The 27,929-nt window shown below is 36.1% G+C and overlaps 2 protein-coding genes across 4 annotated transcripts in view; one reads left to right on the top strand and one right to left on the bottom strand.

Annotated features, from left to right (window-relative positions):
• The window catches only part of LOC136411128 (homeotic protein distal-less-like), a 58,080-nt gene extending 41,445 nt beyond the window's left edge, over positions 1 to 16,635 (bottom strand). For all 3 annotated transcript variants that reach the window (XM_066393578.1, XM_066393579.1, XM_066393580.1), the window contains exons 1-2: positions 15,860 to 16,635; positions 7,723 to 7,904 (exon numbers count right to left, since the gene is read on the bottom strand). In XM_066393578.1, coding sequence (XP_066249675.1) covers positions 7,723 to 7,904; positions 15,860 to 16,169 — 492 coding nt within the window. In that variant the 5' untranslated portion in view covers positions 16,170 to 16,635. The remainder of the gene's footprint in view (positions 1 to 7,722; positions 7,905 to 15,859) is intronic.
• LOC136411139 (translation machinery-associated protein 7 homolog) overlaps positions 1 to 27,929 on the top strand; it is a 79,934-nt gene that overhangs the window by 21,155 nt on the left and 30,850 nt on the right. The window lies entirely within an intron of this gene.

The following is a 27,929-nucleotide window of genomic DNA, read 5'->3' as shown; positions in this document are numbered from 1 at the left end:
ACTTTTTGTTTTCATATTCTACGCTATAATCTAGGTTAAAAACATATGTGAGCCTCGTTGAAATGATTTTTTTTGTCTACAATATTTCTCAGTTTTGTATGAGACTGAGGCCAAGACTTTGATTTCTACTAAAAGACCGTGTCTGAGACTTCTTCGTTCTCAGTCTTAGGGTGCGAGACTCTCGGGATCCTCGGCTTCCATATACAAGATGTCGTACAAGATTAGCCTTGGCATCGGACTCACTATCGAGACCAAAACTACGGTCTTATTAAACCCAAAATTTCCTCTTCAGGTCATATTTGATGGCTTTAATTTAAATGAGATATTTAAATTTTTCTTTATGCCACTCATTATTCCTAAAAATTGCTCTTCATATAATTTTGGGCCACCCAGAAGCTCAGACGTTATAATTTCTCATCAAGTCTCTCCTGATAATCTTCTTGTGCGTTCAGGATCGCCACCCATTCGATCTAGAAAGTGAATTTTTCTCCGAAATCACTTCGAGTTTCTGGGAAACCTCAGAAAATTCCTTCTATCCGGGTCTAATAAGTGGGTCTGATTAATTATCCTTCAGTCGCACTGGGACACTCATAGATCTCAAAAATTCATTAGTAGAATACTCCAGGTTATTCAGAAATCCAATTAGACATAAATCAATTTCAGGTCGAATACCTTTAACTGATATCAAAATTGTTTTTGGAAATCAAAGATCAGTGATTAACGTTCGTGATTAACGTGGTTAACGAGTCAACATTTCATGTTCGCAAATAACGTAGTAGTCACAAATTCCTTGAGAAATCGATCTTAACTTTGGTACTTTTTACGTACTAATGATGAGTTCCCTCGGTGCGTGTTTGTATGATTAACACAGTTAACACGCACCAAATTTGACGCAAAAAAATTACCAATTTTCATGTTTGATGAAAATTTCTTTAAAGGTTTTTCTTGGAAACCTATTAGATGTAAAGCCCTAATTGCGGTTCAGCCTCTCACTTTCAAGGTAGGAAAAATCCTATAAGTGGCACTAACACAGATTTCATTTTCTAACAAATCTGTTCATCAGGTAGCTGACACATACATAATTCCAAATGGATATATAACTTTTTTTTATTTACCTACCCAGTATACCAAAATCATAAACCCATTTAGCAAGGTGTCGTGCTGCCTGTTAGGGCTGATCCTTCAGAAAGCAGGTGTTGTTGTGCCTGTATATCTACCATCTGATACCACAGTCTATAATTTTTATTGCTTGTCGTCATATGAATTGTTCTAACGGTTTTGTTTAACATGCTGTTTCTAAGAAATTCTGTAGCGGTTTAAGTTTGACTAAAACAATGTAAAACTTGAGTCAAATCGAGGACAAAAGGCCATATACCACAGACAACTTTTGAGGCGACAGAAGGGATTTTTATTGCTGCTAATTTATATATGAAAAGGTGAGGTAAATTAAAAAGAAGGAACGTTTCCTAAAGGAAATACGTTGGGTTTGTCTATTTGCCTGTAAATAATTTAGTAGCATAAAGGGTCCGCCATCGCCACTCGCCATTTATTATATCGATTAAGCCATAATTGATGGAGTTTTGAAGCGAATATGCACCGTTTTCAATTATTGTTCGATACAGAAAATTGAAATAAACGCATACTAATCAGGAACAATTTTATCGGCCATAAAAAGCGCAATAAACTTAGGCACGAACCTCAATGAACTCTTCACTGAAGCTATTAATACATTCTTTAACCTCCAGAAAAGTACAACCCCATCTAGCGAACTCGCCCAAAAAATAATTCATGCGTCGCCCTCTATGGAGAATGACTGTTTTTATTCATTTAACTCCAAAATCCAGCCTTCGGCCGCATCATCTGACCCTTATTTCACGCGGAGATATATCATATATCATTAACCGAGTTATTAACGAATGCCCAATTAGCCATAACTGTAGCTTTAACTGGGATTATGGTTCGTAAATTTCACTTCTAATTAAAACAGTCGCCGCCACCGCGACATGGCGCGGGTGTTCCGTACGCTGGTGTCGCCACAGTCGGCGTTACAAGAACCGTTACAGACTTCAGGTCTTCGGGTGTTATGTTAATCGGATATTTAGTACTGATGTCCGTATTGGTGGTGACAGAATACGACTTAATTTCCTCGTTAATTGGAGCCACGAATGGATTTGTTTATAGGGAAATTATAAGCGTAGTACTAAGTCAGTAAAATTTAGCAGGGCTAGTTAATTTGTCTATGTAACTCTAACGGTTTTGAAATTTTGTAAATCTGCGAAACCGAGCTATATGCCGGTGTTCTGTCTCCATTGCAAGTCCAAGGTTGTTTATATTCTAGAACATCTGAGACATAATTTGACCTTTCTATCTAGAACGTCCGCTATCATTTTTTTGTTTCGATCGTTCTCCATGAGTGAAAATAAAAAAGTTAAAATAAGAAACTTCTCAAAATTGTATAATTATTGTGATACTTTTATTGCTAAAAAGTTTGTCCAAACTCGAGACTGGTACGTCCCTGTCTTCCAGACATTAGGCGCATTCAGGGAATTTGCAGCGGTAGAGTCCCGCAGCACTTGAAGCTTAAATTAAATGCTTTTGGTGAGACAATTCAATTTTCCAAGCAGCTATTCAATGGATTCGCTAAAAACTAAAAATCGCTCTAAGTCAGCCCTACAGCAAAATGCGACCGATGCAATAAAGCGCTGCAGTGTTAGGGTTTCTTGAATGCGCTCATTGAATGGGCAATTTTCAGTTTCCACTGGGGTTCAGTTGTTGATCTAGTCGCAAGAAATCTCTAAAAATTGTTTCATGCAAAACACTTAATTCTATGTATTATTTTTTATTTCGTGATGTCCAGGAAGATTGAGTCCATTAAATAAAACATTACAGTACCTGATACTTGCTGAGCAACCTTACCGGACCGTAATTAGAGATCTACGTTTACATAATTGCAGTCGTTAAAATTAAACATTTTTTTCTTAGTGTGACCACTTAGTGTGATAGTGGGAATTATTTTTAACCAGAAGATAATTTGAAGCACAGAAATATACACTTTTTTGCATGTAGCACCTGTTGACGTAAACAACTGTTATAAATAACTTTAAAATGATAGGTACCACCATGAACTAAAATTGTTCTATACGTTCGAGACGGATGATTTATTTTTTCTTTCATTCGTCATGTATTTTTTTGTATTCGTTAACGTTTAGCTTATTTTTATGTTCCGAAATAACCATGAACTAACCTGAACTAACCCGAACTAAATTTCTCTAAGGTTCTAGGTGACATTATAAAGTTTATTATTCAAACATTTATTCGCGGTTTCAGAGCGAAAAATTCATGAAAAATTATCACTAATTTTTCAATAAATTCTAGCAAAAATACTCTAAAACCGTACGCTCATATTTTTCACTCAATTAACTTGAATATAACGAAAATTTCGTAGGACATTCTATACGCTTTATGTTGACCGAGACTTCATTCATATGACTATTTAAATCATAATAATGTCTTCCATATTCGAGCCTCGCACGCTTATGCTTTTAAATAAAGCTATTAGAGGTTATAACGCATCCATTGGCGTGCATCAGCTATTGATTTAGCAACAGGAACAAACCCATCACTCGATACCCGAACTTCTGAACATACTGTTTATTTCTTTGATTCTAATCGGTCGCATTAGACATTATCGCTGGTGCAAAGACCACGAAAGCACCAATTAAACTTGACCATCATGACTTGTAATGTCGAATTGAGGGAAAGATAAAAAGCAATTTCTCGAACATTGCTCTGGTTTGGGATCAGCTACTACGCGCCTTCATACTGTTTTACTAATTTACATTCGGGCTTCTTAATTAGGTCCATTCATACGTAATATTGGGCGCACCTTCCGCCGAACTGTAAATTTTAAATTGGTTAATTCAGCTCTCGGACAAATTATCCCTTTACAAAAGATAACAACAAAAGATTGTAAAAAACGGAAATTGAAAACCAAGGCGGTACCTCATCCATCTTTCCTCGCTACTGTTCTTGGAGTCATTAATTTGAGTCACAGGCAGAGATATAATAGACCTTTATTGGGATAGAGAGAAGCTACTATATTTATTAGCATTAAACAAAACCGATTCGGTATGCTTGTCGAAAAATACGTGAACAAGAAAGAAAGGGCAATTTCGGATTTCACGCCGGTGATTATTCATTCGCACCGTACTATTACACTTTTGTTGTTCTCGTTCTTGGATTTTTCACAACACGAACGCAATCGTAGGTCTTGCGGTTACCCGAAGAGGCATCGCAAGAACCAAAACTTTCCTTGAAACGTCGCCGGTGCCGTTCCTGCACTTTCCGTCATAAAAATTCTCCAAATTTCATTTGTTGACCCTTTTCTTTCTGCATGAATCCATTCTTCTCAAGAATATCCGAACTCGAGGCAGAAGACCGCGAGTCGTCTGAGGAATGCCCACTTTTGATCTTTAGCGGTACGATGCTCTTTTGCTTTTTTACCGGGAAGTTTTTCAAATTTTCGAAAGTAGTAAGAAACCTGTTGACGTATTTGCGAACGCTGCAACTGAATCCGGAGGTAGCCAGACATAATTAGCGGGTATGCCCTGCCAGTGGCATCATGAGATCATCACTACACTGTAAAACCTATATAAGATAAAAGATTTTGGTGTAGTTTAGAAACCCCATTTTAAATTCAATTTCCATCAACTTGACCGGCAAGGAAAGATATCTCTATAATTGGAAGAAGCTAACTGCGAGATATTAATTTCCTCAAAGGATAAAAAAAGGGAATCTTCCAAACCTCCACGGGCATTCCCTCTTCAAAGGCTAAAGAATCCACGCATTTCCTGTGTCCTTTTGACGTATGATGCCCTATAGGAAAATATAGGAAAATCTGGAATAAATGAATTTCATCGAGAGATGATTGTACGCCAATGGATGTTTTAAGTCACTGTACCAGCTACAAACCAACAGCCAAGCTCTATTAAATTGTCCGTCCCAAACCAACAGCGAAAACGACCTTAGAGGTTTCTCAATATTCAGATTAATCCATTGGAAAACATGAGCGTGCCAAAATCGATTTTCGAGTAAATTATACACATATGAAACTTGAATCTATACTCGTCTAGTCTAACCTTTTAAAATTTTAAAAACTTGAGTAAAAAACGATTTCAGTAAATCACTTCCCGGCATATCACTTCCGAGTTTATCACTATATGCCACTGGACTCCTAAAAACCTGCTCTATACAGACTGAAAGTGTCCATTAAAGTGGATAAAAAACAGTGGCGTAGGGCATGCATGAGATTTAAAAATAACTTATTTTGAATTTTCCTTTAGGAATTCATCATTAGCAAACTATAACTTGTACATCAAAAAAATTTTAAATTATAGCCCTCTTAAAGCGTCGATTAATCGATGTCCTGAGAACGTTGTCAAAGCGTTAAACAAATAATGAAATAACGGCACATTTCTTTGTTTTCATGAAAATTATTTTTCCAGGTAAAGTTGCCAGGATAAGATTGACCTATTGGCCTTTAGAGTTGTTTGTATAAGTGACTGGAAGACAGAGGCGTATCACTGTCATGACAAGACCTGTATAAAATAAAAGGAAACTTTTGTCGAATTTAAAAACTGTATTTCAAATTGATTCATCATTAATTTGAGTGAGATAGAAAGATTACTGATTAGAAAAAATTAATTGAGAGATATAGGTTTCTTTAAAGAACAAAAAAAGAAGATAAATGAAGACGTTATTATAATGTTAATCTGATAAGCGATCTTCCAAACCCTCATGGGTATTCATGTTCATGGACTAAAGAATCCAATTATTCCCAGCATTCGTTAGCCGAATGATAATTTGTTCGAGAAGCTAAGAAAAACTGGAGTATATGGACAATTTTCCAGGAATTGGTCATACCAACTGTTAACTGCACGCCAATGAATGTTTGCATAACTATGACGTCTACAACTTTCTAATTTTTCCTATTGATCCAGTCGAAATGGTTCTTTGAAAAAACTGCTCTGCATTAAAAAAATCGAATAAGAAGGCCACCACTTGTATTTATTTGCGTTCCAGTTTCGATTACTTTTTTACCAAAATTCACTAAAAATCAGTCTCTGCCAAACGAACAGCTGAACTGAATTCTCTAAGAAGTTTCATTTTTTTTTGGGTGAAAGAAGTTTGAGTGAATTAGTGCCGAATATATTACTGTACGTTAATAGACTTCTGGATAGCCGCACTGTATACACTCAAAAAAGTATCCATTTGCGTGAGCGAAAAACAATAGCCTAGTCCATGCATGGAATTCCAGAAGAACGTCTTTTGAATTTTTCATTAAAAATTTGTCATTAGCAAACTGTAAATTGCATACCAATAAAAATGTTAAATTATAACCCTCCTAAAGTGCCGATAAATCAATGTCCTGAGAACTTTACCAAGGCTTTATTTCATCGTTTCTTTAACGATGAAATAAAGGAACTTTTCTTTGTTTCCATTAAAATTATTTTCCCTGGTAATATTGCTAAGACTTTGATCTATTGGCCCTTAAAGTTGTTTATATAAGTAACTGGAAGACAGAGACGTATTAGTGTCGATTCTACAGTTACAACTAAAAGTTCCTGTAGAGATTATCTTTATTAAAGAAAATTGTTTTTATTGAACAGAATGATCGCCTGGTACGCCAATGACCTATTATACATTCTTAAAAGTTGTAAGTACATCTGTAGCAAGACGCAAGGGCGGAGCAGTTTCAGTTCTACACCCTCTTTGCTAAGTATTTAAAGGCAACTTTAGATAACAAAACCAAAAATTCGGACGCGAACGACCGGAGAATCCCTTTCAGACTTGGGCGGGCGGGATTCCCCGTCCGGACATAGAAAGCTGGGATTCCCAGGTCGGACCTGGACGGCTGGAGACACCTGATATAAAAATTGACACTAACGGGGCTAAGGAGTGCTGACAGTAAAAAAAGTTCAACACTCTATGTATAAGATGACACCCAAAAACCAACAAGTCGAAACTCACTTCAGTAAAGCATTACGACTATATCCTTAGTGGAGATTAAATTACTTAAAAATATGAGAATTTGTCATGATTCGTTAAGACACGAATTTGTATTAATGAATTGAACTCAAAAGGTAGTAAAATCCGTAAATTGATAAAAACACGGGGTGTTCCATATAAGGAGATGGAGCCTTAGAGGCTCAAAGCATAATTAAAGATACGTATATGTTCCCAAATCTATTGAAAACTGAGTCCAGTACACTTCAAATAACTTGTAAAAATTATCGGGAAATTGTTCCTGCCAGATGCTAAATAGGCCCTAATTCTTGAAGATAGAAATATAGAAAATGAATATATTATAGAAGACAAAAATTACACGGAGTGATGCTCGTGAAAAACAGAGCTAAAAAGCAAAATAAGAAGAGAAATAGCTTGGAAAATCGATCCTACATGCCTACGAAAAGATAGGTATGTGAGGGAATCGCATATTTCTCCAACGAATAGACAAACATACATTAACAAGACGATAACATACAGGATGTTCCACCGTTTGCAATTTCTTGGCAATTTCCGTCTTTCAATTCGTAAAAGATTAATTCTACTTAATTCAATTCTACCTTAATACTTCAAATATCTTCATGAATCGATATCTCAATCAAGACTTAATGTATATTCAGAAGCAGGTTTTGAGACAATCTTTGACAAGGAACTTACCTGCGTTTGCGTAAGCCCTAAACTCGCAGCCAACTCAGCCCTTTCCGGAAGGGCCAGGTACTGAGTCCTTTGAAACCTTCGATTTAACTGCTGTAGCTGCAGGCTTGAGTAAATTGTGCGTGGTTTCCTCATCTTCTTGCCCTTTCCTCCACCGGATGGTCGGTCTAAGGACAGGCACTTTTCTGAAAAAAAAAAGAACAAAAGTTCATCAATAGGGCCTCGTCAGGACGTGCAACATTTGCATGCAAATCAGCCCATCTAAAGGGGGACTTTCGCCCATGTTCATGTTGGGATAACATGGAAGGAGATCTCATCGTATTTATGCACGATATAGCAGTAATTGCAACATTATATTATTCGAACCGAGACAGTTTGGTACCGTTAAAGTGGTGGCGTCAAGCATGGAAACTCTCCATTACCCGGACCAACAACGGAACAATCCACGTTACATGAATCCGAAAGAAAAAGCCCATACTCGGCTCTATATTTGTCAAGGTTCATTTTAAGCCATTTTTTCTCTAGTTCGCCTGTATATACGTATATAAATTACAAAATGCCTTTCAATGAAATGTGTTTTGTATGTTCAGTTGCAATTTACACGAAGAAATGATAAGCCGCTTGTTTTATCGTATACAATTCTGACCTTCAAGTAGTATCGGAATAGCTATTCATGTATACGAAATTAAACACGTCTATTCACTTTAAAATTACTTGTTACTAACAAATAAGATACGTTGTAATGTTATACGCACAAATTAGTAATTGTTGAAAGAACCTTTAGGTGGAGTTATAAATTATTATTAGAGCACTTGTGCAAGCTCAGCATACCCTCAACAGTAGTAGTGAATTTTCGCGCTTTATGGCGACGTTGATGCAAACGCAGATGACTTGGTAACAGCACCAAAACATCTTAATTTCCTACACACATTCGTATTTCTTTGATAGACTAATTAGAACTTTTTCGAGCGGGTAGAAAAATATAAGTGGATCATAAGCCATGGCTGTAATTGGCCAATTATAAGGCAATTACAATCATTACAATATTTAGTCGTCAATTTTGAAATGATATATTTCGACACAGCAGTGATTGGTGTCGACTTGGAAACATTTCTTTTTTGTATTATTAAGGTGGTTTTTGCGCTACCTACATTCCTCCAGAGCGTTATATAACGTAAGACGATTTTCGTTATGTACCGAAAACTCCTCTCTATAAAAGTTCCCCTTAAGTGTCTAAACTCAAACTTTTAGAGAGAGATAGAGCATCGAAAAGCTGGCTTTGCTTGAAGCCAAATAGGCCAAATGCTGCTCTATTTTTCTGCTTCAGCTGGATGCCTAAACCAGGCTATTGATCCAGGTTCTAATCTATAACAATCTTTATTTGTGACGTATTTAAAAAATCACAAATTGTTCAACTCTATCATCAAGTTTGCGTTAAGAATTTCCTTTAATCGAGTGAATTGAATTGAGACATTAGGCATGGAACCTTTAAGACCGCAGAGCCATTTGTAATGATTTTTTAATACATTACAGTACTCCCCCGGTTATTCCCCTTGGGGTTGAAGTAAATTATCGAATTTGTCGCATATAAATAGACCCACAATGGCTGTATGTGCTCTATATTTTTTGAGACAAATAGAGCTGGTGTCCACGCGCGACTAAACAATATGAACTTTTCACGCCAACATTATTTCCATAAGATTCTATCAACCGAAGAGAAGAAATTTAAAATAGGTGGGCCTAGGTAAATCCGAAGCTGACGTCAAAGAGAGTTTTTTTCTGAAAATTGAAATCTCCGAATTCTGTCTTCATAACGAATCACCTACTGATTATGTCCGATCTTAAGTGATTTCTCACTTTAGACCCTTTTGGAAACACCTTATAAACTATAATTTTCATTGTATTAATTCAATTTAAACAAAAGTTAAAAAGCAATTTTTTATTTTTTTGGATCTCAGGATAGTTCATAAACTGTTTTAACGAGATCGCTTGTTCCAAAAATTGAAACTGAAATCGATACCTCTGAGGCATTACCAAGGAATCATCCAAATTAATCTTTCACGCTGTTCCCTCATTTTCTAAAGGATTTATGACTATAACGCTGAAAGGCAAAATGATAATTGTCAAAATGCATGGAAGGTTGATTCCAACTCCAGATAGCCCAAATTTTTACCATGTTAATTCAAGTTAAAAAAAACTTTCAAAAGCAGTTTTGAACTCTCTTGGATCTCAGGATAGTCCAGTGTTTTTACAAATTCGCTTCCTTCAAAAATTGAAACCGCAATTGAAATTCGTCCTCACAAGGTTGCGATAGTCACTACAAAAATACTTGAATAACTTGTCCCCACAAGGTGAATGCAATACCTCATTAGACGAATATTGTCCTCAGAAAATATTTCTGTTGAAAATTCAAATGCTTGACATCCCAGCACTTTCCCAACTCTTTTTTCACAGGACTAATGGCTGTAAGGTCTTTAACTACAGGTTCGTGATAGTCCTAAATAGTTCTCACGACGTTTGTATTTCTCGAAATTTTAACTACCGGATTCTCCACCAAAGGAAAATAGCCGATCTAAAAAAAGTAACGAATCATGTTCATTTAGTTCCACGGTTCTATGGAAATTATTCTCTTGCTAAAGTAACTTTGAATATCACTTTCACTTTGAAGCACTTAAGGGTGAAAACCCCTCAAGCAAGCATTGAAAATTATGTCACTGTGAGTTACACATTAACTCTAAGTTGAAAAATGGTCGAGAAATGGAAAGAAAAAAAGAAACGTACGTAAATCCGTGTTCTCACAAGACATTTTTCACACACAAATGTTCTCACAGTTGAAAATTTTCTCCATAAATTCGGACACAGTTCTGCCCTCACAAGCGATTTTTTCCGCTTTCAATTCCGTTTTATCGCATTTGTTATTTCATTATAAACCTTTAGAAAATATTATAGAAATTTGTCCTTACAAAGTTAATGCAAGGTCGGGATTATCCGAAAATGTAGTCACTAAATTTAATTATCTATAATCATAACGTATTGGGTCGTTAAGCCCGCTTCCAAGGTAAAATTGACCACAAATTTCCGTCTTCTATGGTGACTTTTCAAACTTTTCATTTTTCCCTATGCTTAAAAATCTTTTAACAATAAAAGGAGCTAAAACATGTTCGGAATAGTCCAACTATCTGTTCTCAAGAGACCGAATCTGAACCCATTCTTAAAGGGACTATCAACATAATTTGCAACGATGTGAACAATTGAGAAATATGAAAGTCGTCTTTCTCACTCTTTCTTTAAAGAATTTATGACTTCTCATTTTCAATTGAGAACATAGTTAGTTCAGATTTTGGATAGTTCAAAATTGCTTTGATAATAAGCATGGTGACTATGTTCAGTTGGTGTTTAAGGGGTTTATGACTACCTATAAATGAATATTACAGTCAAGTCCCACTGATCATTTAACACGCGCATATGACTGTTGTAAATGTACCCGAAGAAAATGGCGTTAGCTCAAGACTTATTGATCATTTTACGGTAACCATAAAGACTAGAGTCCCAACCATGTGATGATGGATTGCCTTCCACCCCAAATTAAAACGCCTCACGTAGTTCTTTCTTCAGTCTCAATCGGCCTGAAGGGCGCCCCATTGGGGTTTTTATCTCAGAAATCAAATACACCTGATGTTGCATCATTAATAAGATATTTCAATACTGAGTGACTGCAGCGTTATCCCAATATCCATTTTTCCGAAGGGAAAGAAGAGAATTCTTTTCCTCTGTATGAGGGGTAATTTTGCGCTTCAAAAGTGCTTCTTAAGCTTTGCTCAAACGAGTGAAAAGGGCTTTTTGATAATTCGAGTGAATTTGTATTCCTAAGATGGCAATTTCTGCCCTCTTTCGCCATATGCATGTGGAAAATAAAATTTTCTTTTAAGTACGTAAATATCACTTTTTAATTAACTAAATAGCGTGTAGTTATGCTAATTAGTGCTTAATAGTTTAAATTTAATTTCCCTATTTTAAGTTGATTTTGGTAATAACGAGCATCATTGGGGATTTGCAGGGAAATTCTTAAGACATGACCTCTCTTGACTGAAGTAACTATATAATATTGCTTTAAACTAGGTTGGAATTCGAGATATTTCAGAATTTGTGTTGGCATGGCTTAATCATTCAGTGTATGCAGGAACATTAGCATTTTCCCCTGCGATAAGCTATGGATTTAGACTTGTAAAAATGATGATTCATTGTAAAAAGTTTATGTGACAAAAACACATGTTCAACGTGGTTTTTCAGACAACTATCTCCTTCCTAATTTTGTAGGAAATGCTGAGCTTCCCACTGACAACTCAAAATAATCATAAAGACTAAAAATACGGGTTTTAAATTGACCTATCAGATGCAGCTTTGCTATGTTACCTCTTTTAAGGCATTTTTTAACATTGAAACTCCTATAAAGTTACTAATCTGAACTAACCTAAATTTGTTTCACGTCATTTCTGGATGCCCTTCCAACTGTTAAAAAGGACCTTAAAACTAAAATCATGAAAAACTTACGAAAGTAACAATCGCAGATTTTCTGTTATGAATTGTCTGGTTTTCCACTTTAAAATTTTTCTCAATGGAAAGGATGATTACGAGGTAAACACTGCAAATTATTGTCATTAGAAGCTCATTTTTATAGCCTACAAACGATAAAAGTATTATTGAATATCCTGAAAAAGAGAGTGATTTTCTAATCTATGACTGATAGATACCAATTTAAAGAGCAATCCATAATCAAATCGTTTTGTTGATTGAAGCCAAATATAAAGAGGGTGATTTAATTAAACCAAACTTGTTCCAGTCATTTTCCGTATTATTAGCTAACCAAAAAAATCCTATGTGACCTTAGAAATTAATTCGTTTGGCTAAAGGGTAAACTTACTCGACCTTAATGAGGAATTTTTAAAATTTCTCAGGAAGTGAAATTGACCTTAAAAATCAATTTTCTATACCAAAACCTAACGTAAAATAATGCGACGAAGCCATTTTCAGGACCCTTTTTCACTAACCTAACTATCTAGAACGAACCCGAATTAACCTGAACCAACCTGAACGAAACCGATTTGACTTCAAAAAACAACAGCAGATTCCTTTTTTTTGAGCTTTTTGAATTCGAAATAACCATTGGAAGAAATAAGTAATATTCGGGGACATTGGCCAATAACCCAAATTAGGGATGAAGTCAGAGAGCAAACCTGACTGAGTTGACCTTATGGAGATATTTTTTCTATTTTTGACTATATAGTAATCGCATTGTAGGATGGACAATGCTAAGTGACCCCATTAAAAATCAAATTTCAATTGTTCTTTAGTTTTATCCATGGAACTTGAAAGTTTATGCACGAAAATCATCAAATTATCAGCCTGCCAGAGAAACTGGACGCTTCCCCAATATTCGTTGCAAACATGCATCCCGCCTCAGTGCTCTTTACTATAAAGTCTGAGAGACATCATTTTACCTATTAAAGGCACAAAAATACGCAAAAATTTCAAGTTTTAATATAATAACAAAATAAATAATAATAAAGCGGACTAAAAGATTTTGAAGGACTCCGTAGCTCCCAGAAATTGTTCGCTTGACAAGCTTGAGCATAGTCATCCATGATTTTCTATTAGTGTTCTATTTGCAAGTTGGTGGAGTGAATTCCGAACATGTAGATAGATTTAACGTACACTTCAATCCTCGATGTGCCTCGAAAATACAAGATCAAGATTTTACCTGCAGGTAGGGACCATCATATGGGATTCAGAGATTTACCATTTTGCCCCTCCTCTGCACTTGCTTAGGTCCATGAGCTAATCATTACATGAGTCTAGGATTATCCTTAAATTCAATTTAACTTTTTCCATTCAAAACTGACCCTCAAATGAACTTTTTTTTTAAATATAAATCTTCATCTTTCTTCATGACCTCTTGAAATCTTTTGGACTCTCAAGCCTGACATTAAATATTTACCACTCTTAAAGAGTTTCATGTCTTCTGATTCAATAGAGTTGTGTCGGAGCAAAGCTCATCAAGTCCCTCTGACCACTTGAAAATTATTCACACTACTTAGGTCCTACTTGAACATGTCATTTAGCAATCTGACCCGAACCTGCACTATCTTAACAGAAGAATTTCCTGTACTTTGAGCAATTTTCAAGATTCTTGACCAACTCGAACTGTTCTTAGAAAGTAGCTTTCACGGCTACGGACTAATAACTAATCTAAATCGACTTTAAAGGAAAATTATCACAACTAATATAATAAGTTCGAAACGAAACTGATCGATAATTTAGGGAAGTTTGCACGAATGCAAATCAAGTTAAAAAAAGAACACGAGTGCACGCGTGTCTTTTTCAGTTTAAGTTGCATGAGTGCAACGTTGTCACAGATTGTTGATTCATTTTCGTTGCATGAATTGTATTTAAGAAGAGAATTTGATGAATCACATCCTTCAAGATACGGCCGCAATACTTCAGTTTGTTACAAGATTGGTAGGGTGACAGGGGAAATTATCGCGATATATCGTATAATTGCACTAGTGCAAATTATTACGGTATTCGCCAGGTTGGCGTAACAATAATGAGACACTGCATTGTTGAAATATTAAATTTGCCAGATGAGACTATAGACCATAGACCGTTTGAGTTTCTTATTCTTAGTAACTCAACATAACGTTAGTTAGTAATTTTCAGGATTTTTTATTAGCGCGAACTCACTCGGAAAGTGATCTTCTTGGTTTGTGACTTTTTAGAGCCGTAGATTACTTAACTGTTCTTCGAAAGTAATTTGAATGATGCTGACCTGACATGAACTGACTTTGCTCAATTCTCACGATTTCTACCTGGCCTACTTAAACGGACATTTGAGTGGATGTACTTTTCAGAAATTGCAGAACTGAGTTAGTTCGAAAATATGAGTTAACCCGACCTAACTATGAAAAAATCTAAAGAGCCGACCTTACAAAAGATAATTCTCAGAATTCTTAATTATGACAAACTGACTCGCTGATCTTTGTGAGAAATTTTCAGAATATCTGGATTAACCACAATTAACCTTATGGAGCGATTCCTTCGTTTCCCACCACGCACTCTTCAGGTTAGGATTTCGAAATTGTCGACTAAGTAACCGGAATTGGTTTTAGAAGTATCAGAATTTAGGAACTCATTTTGAAAGAAGGAATACCAAAGAAAACCTTAGAATATTAGATAAGTATTTCAAGAATTTTAATTAACCTGAACTGACTCAATAATCTGAATTTTTGATTAACCCAATCTATGCTCAGAACATAAAAATACCAGAGGTAGAAATATGTTTATTGATAGAGAATTACGAAATAGTTCAAAATTAGGGAACCAGAATTGGTTGATGGATGGATTTAGTTATTTTCTTCTATCGATCTTTAAAACTCCCTTCATACAGTTTTAGAGCTCTTGAGTGTAGAGAACTCAGCAATTCAGGATATAAAATTTCCTGAGGTAAGATTATGGTTATTGAGAAGTTACTGGGAAACAGTCAAAACAAACTTTCCAGGAACCTGAATTTGTACATTCTCCTATATCCAACGTTAGAATTCCCCTATATCCAGCTCTAGAGTTTATGGCTGTAGAGAGCTCAGTAGAGAGTCAATTTCAGATTCCTAATCACAGTCTAAGGTATAAAAGAATATCTGAGGTAGGATTATGGTTATTGATAGATAACTGGAAAATAATCAAACCTACATTGCCAAGAGCTTGTGTTTGCTGTTTACTTCTTCTCCTTTATCCACCTCTTGAATTATGCTCAATCTAATTCTTGAGCTCTTTAATACTTTATCTTAACAAATTGCATAAGTCTCTGTAACCGAAAAGAGTGGTCTTTGCTGATGATACTACCTATAGCAGAAACCTCTTTCAAATCTGTCGAACTAAGATACAAAAGTGTATTTAGCTTAAGCATGTTTTTCCATGATTTTAGAGTTAATTGGAAGTTCGCGCAAAAAGCTGATTTCAATCTTCTTGATGAGATTTACAACTGTAAGCTTCACAGTAGTTTTCATTGATGTGTCGTCGTACTCCCGTCGGGTACCAACTGCACTTGACCGTAACTACTTCCACCACAAGGAACCCAGGGACTTACCATCATCTTTAGGCGACGGAGGACAATTCGAAGCGTACGATCCTAAGTGATATCCAGTATAAGAATTCTGATGCATGGGAGGAAAGGGATAAGCACCCAAAGCACCTCTTGGGCTGTGGAACCCGGTATCGTGTGCACTTGGAGGACCCGTGTGCGCGTTCGCAGCCGGGGAGTTAAAATGGTGAGGATACGAGGTCCGCAAAGGGCCGTAGCCATGTTGCTGGAGTTCGATAAAAGCACTTTTCGACACTGGCGTCGAGCTGCTGGAATCATGAGGCGTCGGGGGTCCAAGGTGGGCTTCGCCCGACATCGCGGGCGTCCCGGGGGGGTCCTCGTTTGGGCCCCCGAAAGGGGAACCCAAGTCTGTGAAGTTTAACGTCGCGAAGGGCTTGTGTTCCACTTTGATCAAGTTCGGAGGCGTTTTGGAGGAACTGGGGAGCGCCCAGGGATCACTGCATGCACTATGACACTGCGTCACTAGGGGGTATGCGGGGTGAGGCACAAAGTCACTAAGTCCTAAAGTCCCGAAAACGGCAGTCAGTTCGCGCTCCAAAACAATCAAAATATCGAAATTAGTTTAAAGAGTTTAATAACATTAATCAAACGACCGAAGGCAATTTGGTGTATTCAACTGCGATAATACGTGTAATTCACACTATAATTGAATAAAAACTATTTGAAGATTAACCCGAAACCAAATTACACGAAATTGAGTGCAGATGTCTTTTTTTACGTCGAAAATTGATCGTTCGAAACCAACCATCTACTTCCTACGAGCGTAGGGACTATAATGAAGAATAATCATATAATAGTTAGCTTGGGGACTTAGTTGCACCTTTCAGCCGATAGGTCTCGCTACCATTCAGCGTCGCAGCATCGAAGCGCCGCCTAGAACGTCGCCTATTGGCCGACCATGAGACTACAGTCGGATAGTGCCTTATTATTAAGGTGGATACGGCCCGAAATGGGCGGCAATCGCCGCATTTTGAGGCGACCAGGCCCGCCCAGCCAGACTACAAGGCGCGCAATTTCTAGGTTAAGCTAAAAAGAGATACTGCTTTTATTACGTAGTGAGCATTTTTATGCAAGAAAAATTGCACCGTGTTGCTCGAATAAGGAGCCGGGTGTTTGTTTCTTTATTGCAGAGTATGGACTGCAAGCCGCAGCTTGGAGGTCGTACATGCGAGCCTCAAATAGGTAAAGTTTTGGTATTGAAATATGGCAGCTAGCGGCACGAACGTGGGAACACAGCGGAAGTTTGGACGAGAATAAAGGAAGGCGGGAGAGATAGGTAAAATGTGATTATCATCGATTTTAATCAACAGGGTTTTAGAAGCCAAGATTTCGGAAGTAATTTAATTTTCGTGGTTGGCGCGAGTAGCTTCACAGTTAAAATCCTAGGAAAATGAAATCTGGGAATATCCAATTAGTTCAGGCTGGTTCGGCTATGGGAGCGACCTCCCAAGGCGATTAAGAAGTTACTCCCTCAAGTGCCGGATGAATTTATTGTTTCTTCATACTCCGAGCATTAATAAATGATTTTTATGTCCGTTGATTATAAGGCACTTTTTATGATATTGCATTGCGGCTATAAACCGATTCATTATACTCCTAGTAGCGTAAAGCAGGTGGCAACTATGGAACTGACTATGCTGGAATATCGATAGTATTCTGTACACTATAATTGTGTTCTGTAACATAAGTGTGTGAAGGCACTTAAAGCCTGTAGACCATATTACAAAACACCAGTATTTTGTAAGGTGCAGAAATTTAAAAGCTCTCATACACGAATATTGTACAATATTTTTTTTATTGCAAGTGCGTCAACATTACAATTTATTAACACTTTTAGGTGTCAAAAAATATACAAATTTGTGTTAAAGTGCTTAATTCGGGTCTAATGTCGGAATCTCATCTTCCAACATTATTCCCTTAGTAACTATGCAAGCATCATAAAGACCGTTATACCCACGCTGCAGCGTATTATAATCATCGATTATGATGCATGCGTAATTCAAATTTTCTTTTAACAGGTGATCAAGGTATTTCGGAGGTGTTTAATTTCGAGTTAAAAGTTAAACTGTTCCCAAATTAGCACGAAATCTGTCATAAAACGTCGCATGTATAATGCATAGGTAATTAGGTTTGATTTAAATCATCTGTTTACGAGTTAGCTCGCAAGCTCGCTCTGCCATAAACATATTCGTTTTATAAAACCTTAAATTACCTATTTCTTACGTAAATAGTAATTTAATTTATCTGAGAAGAGCAGAAAGGGATGCCTTGCCGCATGCTGATTACAGTTTATCGAACTCGACTTCGCATAGTTATTGCATAAAAATGTCACTTTCGCACGTGTTACGTACAATAGTTTTCCTATGAGCGCATGTGCGTTACGTGTGCCCGCGAAGGTGATACTTTCTCCCACAAATGCGTAAAAAAAAGAATGCGAGGGGATTAAATTTAACAGCCCCCAAACATTTAACTTATAAAACAGCATTTAAGTTACACATGCATGATTCATGCATGTGTAAACCCCGCTTAAAGCAGGGTTTAGATATGTATGGTTTGCTAGGGCACTAGTGTCAGTGCAATTAAGCTAAGTCTACAGAAAAAGCTTCATTTTTAACAAATATGCATAACGGAACGTGAAATTTCATCGTGTTAGACACTATTAACAAATCTAGCAAAATACCTGAAATTCTTAGAAAATTTAGGGTTTTTTCCATATTTTAAGCGCGTAATTTATGTGCTACGTATTTCCCAAATGTATCATATTTACCTTCAGAACGTATTAATTTCAATCCATCTCCAGCTAATTGAAGAATTTCAGTAGACGGACTATTACTGTTTTTTTATCGGCTTCCCTTCTTTGGGTACTCGAAAGGATCTTCAGCCTGGCCGTATGTGCTGGACGATGGTTTTTCCGAGGTTTTGTCCTTGTGATGTCAGAGGAGCTAAGAATGCTCCGGTGCGATTCCTCTTGATCTAACGATTTTCTTCCTCATGGAACGAAATATTTTTTCTTACTGTTTCATAAATCGAATCTTTGCTCTTATCAGTTTCCACCTGCCGAAGTAGATAAGCGTCAATCTATTGAATTAAAATTAGTTCGATTTAGGGATTGTTTTATTCAAAGACAGATAGATATTTAAGTAGAGTTTCACATATATGAATCAATAGCGTCAGTGTTTTTGCATGTGCAGATTTCGAATTTTCAGTCCCAACAATTCGTACCAATAGACATGTCGAAGGTAAGTCAACTTTTTGGCGGCAGTAAAGCAGGCTTTATACATGTCTGGTTTATTGGCGCCAGTATCACTGTAAGTGCTGGCACCAAAAAATTTAACTGTTTTTATAACATATTTATGTGTACCAATTATTGGTGCTACTTTACTGGCACAAAATTTACATGTTTTAGCACTCAAAAACAATGGCGCTAGTCAACAGGCGCCAATAATTTATGCATATGTAAACCGTGCTCAATGACGCTGGCAGGGGCGCCAATAAACCACACATGTATAAACTCTGTTTTAAGTAGGGTTTACACACGCAGTAATCAATAGTTGGCGCCATTTGATTATCCTTCGGCGAAAGTTCATTAACAACGTTATTTTTTAGGCTCGACAAGAAACATTACAACTGTGCTCCTGATTCTTCTGCTGAGTAGTTTGAAATGTTACAGGGTGTTTCTACTTATCAGACGATTCTCAATGCCACAATACGTTATCCTCCACATGGCCTTCAAGTTCCCCTTATAATAAGTTGAGGGACTAAAGAAAATTTCGAAAAAAAAAAATGAACTTTGATTTGATATCAGGACAATATCAAAAATGAAAATTCTATTTTCTATTTTGTATGCTTTTCTTGTTTATTTTTCTTAACAGCACAAAGCGTTAATAATCCAACATATGTGTCATGTCCAGACATTAGTACTTACACCAAAATTCTGGCTTTTACTGTAGTTCTCGAAGATCTACATAGAAGAATGTCCCTCTCTACACTGACCACTCTCGGGACCACCGTAATCGACCTACAATCTTTCTTTCTTCAATTGAGGGTCACCAATGTCATACTAGCGCTCTCCAATTCTAAACAATTTGTTCACTTAAGCAATTTATCCAGGGATCAATACGTTATCGCACATTTATCGCGAAATCTATAAAGAGAAATTAACTCGTGAATATTCATTATAGGAAACTCATCCATCACCCCATAAAAGACAAATATCCACCGCAATCATAACAAGCACTTAAAGGTTCTTTAAGTAACAGTAAAGGACTGTAAGGGCCAAACTATTAAGGTATTACCAAATCTCATTCCATAGCGAATTGTAAAAATTGAGCATATGTCTTAGTAGGATTTTTAGATTTCATGGAAATTAGTTCAGATTAGTTCAGACTAGTTCAAGTTCTATTGATCAAATTCTTTGGGTCTATGAAAAATAGTTTTACATTAAAGTTAACAGAAAATCAATTACTTGGCCCTCAGCGCTATTTAATAAAGACTTACTTAAGTAGGCTTCACGGAGATGTCACAAGAAAACATGAAAGGCATCTTGAACACATAATTGAAAGATAAAAAAAAACCACCTGGAAAAATTCTTATGAAAATTAATTGATGTCTAAAGATATATGTATTGAAGATGTCTAGAGACATATCAGACACCCTGTTGACTCAGTGAGAATCTGACGAAAAAGTGGAATATGTCGAATCACCTGATGTAGAACATGAGATTGTTGAAATAATGACAAGGGAATAATGACAATGCTAAAGTATATTGAATCAATATTATAATAGACTCGACTGGGCTGAAGAAACCTTAAGTCCTACCGGATGAAGATACAATTATAAACAGGAAAGTACTGAGTAATTTTCGAATATTCTTAGACAATCTTAGGACGTCGGAAGTACGTCTATATCGAAAAAAACATTCCGTGGATGTCTTATAACATTTTATTTGAAAAATGAAGTGAGGAGATCTAATGGCATAATGAATAGACACTCTAATGTCTTTTTCGAAAATATTTTGAAAATATTCTGAATGTAAAATGCAAAAAAGTATAAATAAATGATCATATATCAATAGGATTCTTAAGAGGGTTGATTAAGATACTTGTGGATACTGAAATCCTAATGGATTTTACTTCGCGAACCCGGAAAGCGTATTGAATAAATTTGAGGATATCCCTAAGGATTTGTCAAAATGCCAAGAATATGCCGAAGAAATTTGCATAGAAAAGGATTGTATCATCAAAATTCTGATAAATTCTATGAAACCTTAATTATCCATGGAAACACAATATTGGATAAGTCTGAAGGATATCTTCAAAATTCCTACTAAACTTTCAGGATATCTTGACTTTAAAAAATTGGATACTGAAATCCATACAAATTTAAGGATAGATTGCAGAAACATAAAAGCTTAGTGAGTAAAGCCTGTGAGCATCCTAGATGATTCTTGAGAGCCTTTCAAGAGGGTCTCAATTTAAGAAATTTAAGATACTGAAAAAAAATTGATAGATCTGAGCATATCCTGCAGGATTCTTAGCGACATCGAGGACATGTACCGGAGAAAGATGTGACCAGAGAAGAGGACACTGGAATTCCTAACGTATCTGAGAATTTCTTACGGATCTTTAAAGCCATATTGAATAAGTCTAGACATTTAAATGTTTTTAAGAAATTAGGAACTATGGCAAAGGAATTATCGAAGTTTAAAAACTATGAAATCTAAATAAATTCGAGAATAACTTAAGGAAACCTGCCAACACATTAGATAAACTTATACATATCTTTAAGGATTCTTGAAACATCGAAGACATGCTTAAGGAAGATGCGAGTAAAAATAATTGGGAATAGCGGAGATCCAAAATATTCGAAGTCAACTTGAGGGATTGTGAGACTTCATTGGATGAGCCTACGCGTATCTTTAAGAAAGTCGCGGAGGTGCCGAAGGAAGACAACTAAAGAAATTGGGAATACTCAAATTTCATAAATTTGATGATAATTTGAAGGCCTCTGAAAACGTATCGGATAAATCTGCTGGTGTGCTCAAGAGAATAAAAGAAATCAAAAATATGCCGCAATAAATATACACGTATTAAAAATGGGAATCTTCCAATAGAGGCAAAATTAATTTCACTGAAAACAAGTCAAGTTAATGAGTTAATTAAGGCACTCAAATGATTTCCCATAAAAGCAAACAGAATAGTTATCCAAGCACATTAAAATGTGGTCAAAATAGTAGCGATGGCGAAGAAAGAACAACAAGAGCATCTTTGAATGGACCTTCCGCTAATTAAAAAATTAGGTTCTTCAAAGGCGCCAGTCGGTACCTACAAAAGGAAAATTAATATGTTTTTAACAGGATATTTTAAGTCTTCAACGCCTTTCTGGGTATGCAGGACCAAGGTTATAAATTATCCTCTGTTGTGTTGAGCTTAAATTGAAGTAGGCTATTCCTTTCGTGACTATGTTACAGCTCTGGCTGTTGACCTTTGGGTTCTTATATTAATAAGTTGTCGAAAGGATGGATTGAATGGGAGAATTAAGTACTCGAATAATGGTAACAGAAAATATGCAAAAACTCGTAAACATTTCCTATAACTTCAATTACTGATGATTTCTGAGATATTGAAGAAGTTTCTGTGACCTGTCCCTCAGTAGTTTCGCAATTTGCTTCTCCACCGTTTAGCAGCACTCTTAAATTCAATATAAAGATTTCTCTAAATCGAGGAGTTATTTTGGTATTTGTTTCCTCTACTTTATTTCTGGAAGTTAAATTTCAGATCATTTTTCTAAAATTGATCCTGATTTCCTTGCAGCAGTTGTACATATATTTTTAACATTTCTGAGAGTCCGTAAAGGACCTGAGACCTCTGAGAGATAATTTGACTAAAATATTACTAAACAAAATTCGTTTTGAAGTTTAAATCTTCTGAGTCACAGAGGAGAGCTAATCTGCTTATTGTAATAGTCTGAATGATACATTTCCTAACTGTGTGAATAAATTGATCTTTAATTTTGAACCCGAAGATAATCTGAGAAATAATCCGATTTTTCACATATTTGAGACATCGACAAATTGTATTATGTCAAAGAATCTGACTTCAAGTACGAACCATAGAACTCACCTGAGATTATCTATGAGGTTGCACATCACAGTTTCAGAGCTGCAGAGATTTTACTGTGAATTTTAAATCTTCTAACGGGAATCTGTCATTAAGCTTAAACCTTCTAAGAAGCAAAAGTCAGTAAATGCATTTTTCATCATCACAGGTCAATATCGTAGGTACATTTTCATCTATCTGAGATTTATCTTTGCATTCTGATATCAGAGAAATTCCATTCAAGATATTTCAAATCTGCTCTATGAGAAATAGAGTATTTCCGTCCGTTATTAGCGTCATCTGAGTCGATTCGCAATTGAGCTGAAGTTTATGAGCTGGAAAGGTGTAAATTTCAATCATTTCTAAACTACTCGTAAAATAATGAAGTTCGTGATGCTGAGTTAGCGTCTGCTTTCTAATCGAATCAATAATAGCGATGATTTTACACCAGGAACCAAAACACTTTGTATAATTATCTCAGTCAGCGTCGTGATTTCTGATCTGGTAGGATCTGAAAGTGAAGACATCTATGCAGATCAGAGCCAAAGAAGGTTTCATTTAAGCTTCTGAGACAAAAGACAGGTTATTGCAATAGAACCGAATATTTTAGATGTCTCTAAAGTAGTATTTAAGGGTTCGTGACACAGAAAACTTGAGACAAGGATCAAAGAGACTGGTGGCTAGTATGGTTGCTCCAATAAGCAAAGGTGAAGGCAAAAACCTGCATATTAAAGTTTCTAATCTGCAACGATTATAAAGCCTTCTAAGCCTTCTGAAACTCAAAATTTTTAAACAATATATTTGCAGAATACATTGTCAATTTGAAATCCTCAGAGGTACAAAACTAAGATAATTGAACTTCATCAGAATCGAATTTTGTACACCTTGATTTCTATTGATTTGTACCAGATATTTTACAAGATCTGACTTTAAGTATCATATTCATGTAAGTCGTCTGAGCGGATCTGCGTCTCTTCGCTTCACATTGAAGTTCGCGAGTTCGCAGTAGTATAAACATTGGCGTTTCCGATGCTTCTGAGATATGGGAAAGCTGATAAGGAAAACTATATAAAAGCAGTTCTAAGTTCGAAAATTAAAGGTGATAATTTTCATATTGAAATTTCTAATCTGCAGGCATTTTAAAACGAAATTAGAACTCCCTTGAAGCTACTGAATTAAAGAAACTATTCGAGAGTGCTGCTTGTTTGGGGAATTCATCGTCAATTTTAAATCGTCTGCAACGCAAGAGTAAGGTAAAGAATCAGAATTGAATTTTATAAATTTTATGTGATCAGACATCTACAAATTTTTCAAGATCTTCCAAGGAAAACGTGAATGAGCCTCTGACTCCAAACAAGAAGTGCAGCAATCGTCTCAATCCGTCGGATTGCATAATGCAGCTTCTGAGCTGCAGAAATTTTTATACAAAATTCGAACCCTTGTGAGCAGACTTTCCAATCTGAAAAACCTAATTGAGGTTTCCTTTTACATTTGCGGAAACAATAATCAATTTTGATAAATCAAAGACGCACGAGTGAGTACTGTCATGAGAATCGAATTCCATACATTTTGCATATATTAGAAGTATTTTTGCGTTTTTATATCAAAGATATTGAAGAGTCAATTTTTTTAGCTATAAAGAGGTTACTTAGATCTTCTGAAGTATTCCAAATTTTTAAATATTCTCGAAATTTGAAACAATTGATAAATTTTAAAAATCCAGAAGTTTCGAAAATAGATAATATTTTCAAAAATTCTCAAATATCGAAAATGCGAAAGTTTAAAATAGAGAAAAAAATTCAAAAATCGACGAGATTCGCAAAAATTTACAAAATTGATAACATTTTCAAAAATATGAAATTTTGAAAATCGCTCTCATCCAAACGTTTTGATTATTGATAATTCTTAGCTGGAGTGAGCTCAGTTGTGTCTTCTGAGCCATCTTCTGAGACATATAAAGTGGGCTGATATTAGAACCCAAAGAACAACTAATATGCAAAGGTCTAACTTAATAGCAAATAAAGACTTTCAACTTACATATATGTTGACTGTTGTTTCATTTCTTAAAGTTTCTGATCGTGAAGCTTCCGATCCTGAAGTCCCTGGACAAATAAGATATCGATTTAAATATTTACTTGCCAAAGATAGTGATATTTTTTAGAGCCACCTGTTTCAATATAATTCTGAATTAAACAATCAATTTCACCTGTTAAGAAGGCATTATGCGACAAGTTAGCAACCATATCGCGAAAGGAAAAGCGACTCGTAACAGTGAAATGTTTACGGTTTATTGAAAGTAATAAATAAATGAGTATTAATTATCCTGTCGAGACCTAGTGTATCACCTCCTTTATCGCCGACTTTAATGTGACACCCTTAAACTAGTTTACAATGTGTTGGTTGCTACGCAAACCCCAGGAGGTCTCTTATAGAGTGCCGTCCTCTACCTGGGGCCCCCTTCATCAACTTGTGACCACCTTTAATCTATATCAGCCGATAAAGCTTTATTTTTGCCGACTTTATGACAGAAATTGAGTATTTTTTATCGTAGCCGGAAATCGAAAGATTAAAAAAATTTTTTTTTAGAATATTGGAAGGCAAATATTTTCAAAATAAGCCATTTACATTATAGAAAAACAAGTGGAAAAACGGTAACATATCCTCCACCTTAAAGAAATATATCTTACTTATCTCAAAATTTGTGTAAGTATTATGTAGCTTAATTGCCTATATCTAAAAAGCCATTTGTTCCTTTCCCTCCTCAAAAATTTAACCTTTAACGTTTAACAAATTCTTGTCCAGGATATATTTGCATTATGTCTTCACTTTAGGCCTTCGTTACTTTGTCGCAAACTTCACAAGTACAAAATCTCCCTTTCTTATAACAGCATTCTCCAATTCTTTTTTTGGTATTATACTCTTTCAAATTTTTGAAACAAGACTTCCCATCCTCTTCAGAACTGTCGCTCAAAACCAGGTTTTCTTCACAGTCTTCATCACTATAATTCAACATTTTTTGAGAATATTTCTTCTCTTTTATTGTTCCAGATCTCTCTCAAACTGCGAAACCTCCTACAGTTATGCTTTTCTAGATTTTACGGTTATCCTTTTCTTTGTGTTTTCTTTGAAGTTAGTTCAGGTTAGTATCTTTGTGATGTACCTTTTTTTATCAATTTTTTAAATGATTCTGCTAAGCCTTCGTTTGAGGTTATTCTGACTTAAATCTTATTGAGATAATTCTCAAATATCTCCTACACAAACTGCGGTCAAAACGGTGCTCCCTACAAGTCCCTATTAGCTGTATGCTGTGAAATGTGGTGGTTGGGAGGTTTGAAATTCTTGGAGGTTGGGGAATGTCTAATATTATTTCTTTTAGAGGGTTTCTATAAAAATATATTAAAAAAGGTGATCAAACATTGTCAAAATACTTACTGACACTTACAAAATAGAAGCGGGAACCATAGGAGGCCAAATGGGTACCATACTCTATTGTAGGTCGTCAAAAAGCAGTTTCCTCAAGAAGTCATCACTGGTGGTGTTCAGCAGGTACCAACTAGAGTAAGGGAAAGAGCTACTGATTTGGACATATTTATCACCAAACAAATCTCCCTTTGCTGTTTGATTGGAACAAAGAAATGTCCCTTGATTAGCAGTGCCAGGAGAGGAATTTGTTTATTGGTGGCGACATTTCAATTTTATAAGAATGATTCATCTTCAGTTAGTTATCCATAAAAAAACGAATGTCTCACTCCAACGTTACTTTGACCACGGGGGCTTGCAAGTTTCTATACCTTCCCGGAAGATTAGCCATATTTGTTTTTTATTTCGAATATTAATACCTAGGTTTCTTCTATACGCACCTGAATATTGGCCACCCACTCGGTTGATCCGCCCGAGTAAATCGTAAAGTGGTATTCAGAGGAAACCCCAGATTTGCAGCAGGTTCCATACCTAGACCATCCTGTATCTCGGAACCATCAAAAGAACCATGCACCTACCGCTGCAAACCAAAAATCCATCTGAGATTAAGATCAAACGCTGATGGCAAGCAGAAAGGTCCATTTACAAATCTCGTGATCTTTACAAGTGTAAGAAGGCACCGATCGACGATTTGTTTGGCACGTATTAGCTGGAACCATAATATATTGTGACATTAATAATGTGTCATTAATATGCATACAATGTAACATATAAACACGAGGATGATAAGATTAACAGTAGCAAAATATGCACCGTGTTCCTCGGCTTCGTTGCCAATGGTTCTTGTCTTCTACCTGGGTCTGAGCGGCGCCAGTTAAACACACCTCTGGTTCTTTGGTTCGGCCGCCACCCGGGGGCTCGCCACCTTTCTCCGATTATTTTGACGTCTGACTGGCGGCTAGTCGAAGGAATCTAACATAAATCGAACTCGACCGCAAAGGTAGTAATTTGTAATGTAAAGCAGAATGATAGTTTGGTCAAACTAAGAAAACCGGAGCAGGTTCATTGTCAACGAATTGACCCTATGAGTCAAAAAGCCCTTTGGGTGATGGGAAGAGAACCACCAGTGAAAAATAGGATCCATTAATCTGGATGGAAAATTCTTGGAATTTGTGTCTGATACTTTATTACTGCTGATACTCTGAAGATAATTCTCTCATTGCTTTCATTAACATTTTATTTTGAAACCTCTCGTACTGGATTGCAGAGCCCATACTCTCCTTTCAGCTTCAAAAAAAGAAGAACTGGTCTTCAGCGGCTCTACCATTAAAAACTCACCCGTGTATTAAAGTGATACCACGTAAATACAATTTTTTCTAATTGGTTTAAAAACTTCCAAAAACTAGATTCCCGGTTACTTTATAAATATCAAAAATCGTGCGCCACTGGAATGTATGGAATGAATCACATTGGCGTAGTTAGGTAACTGATGCAAGTGTGATTAATTTGACCGAGTTCAACTGGAATTGAGAACACTT

The sequence above is a fragment of the Euwallacea similis genome, chromosome 9, assembly GCF_039881205.1.
Source record: "Euwallacea similis isolate ESF13 chromosome 9, ESF131.1, whole genome shotgun sequence".
NCBI classification, from domain to species: domain Eukaryota; kingdom Metazoa; phylum Arthropoda; class Insecta; order Coleoptera; family Curculionidae; genus Euwallacea; species Euwallacea similis.
Note: the sequence above shows the minus strand (reverse complement) of the source record. Positions and strands in the feature narration are given on the sequence as shown.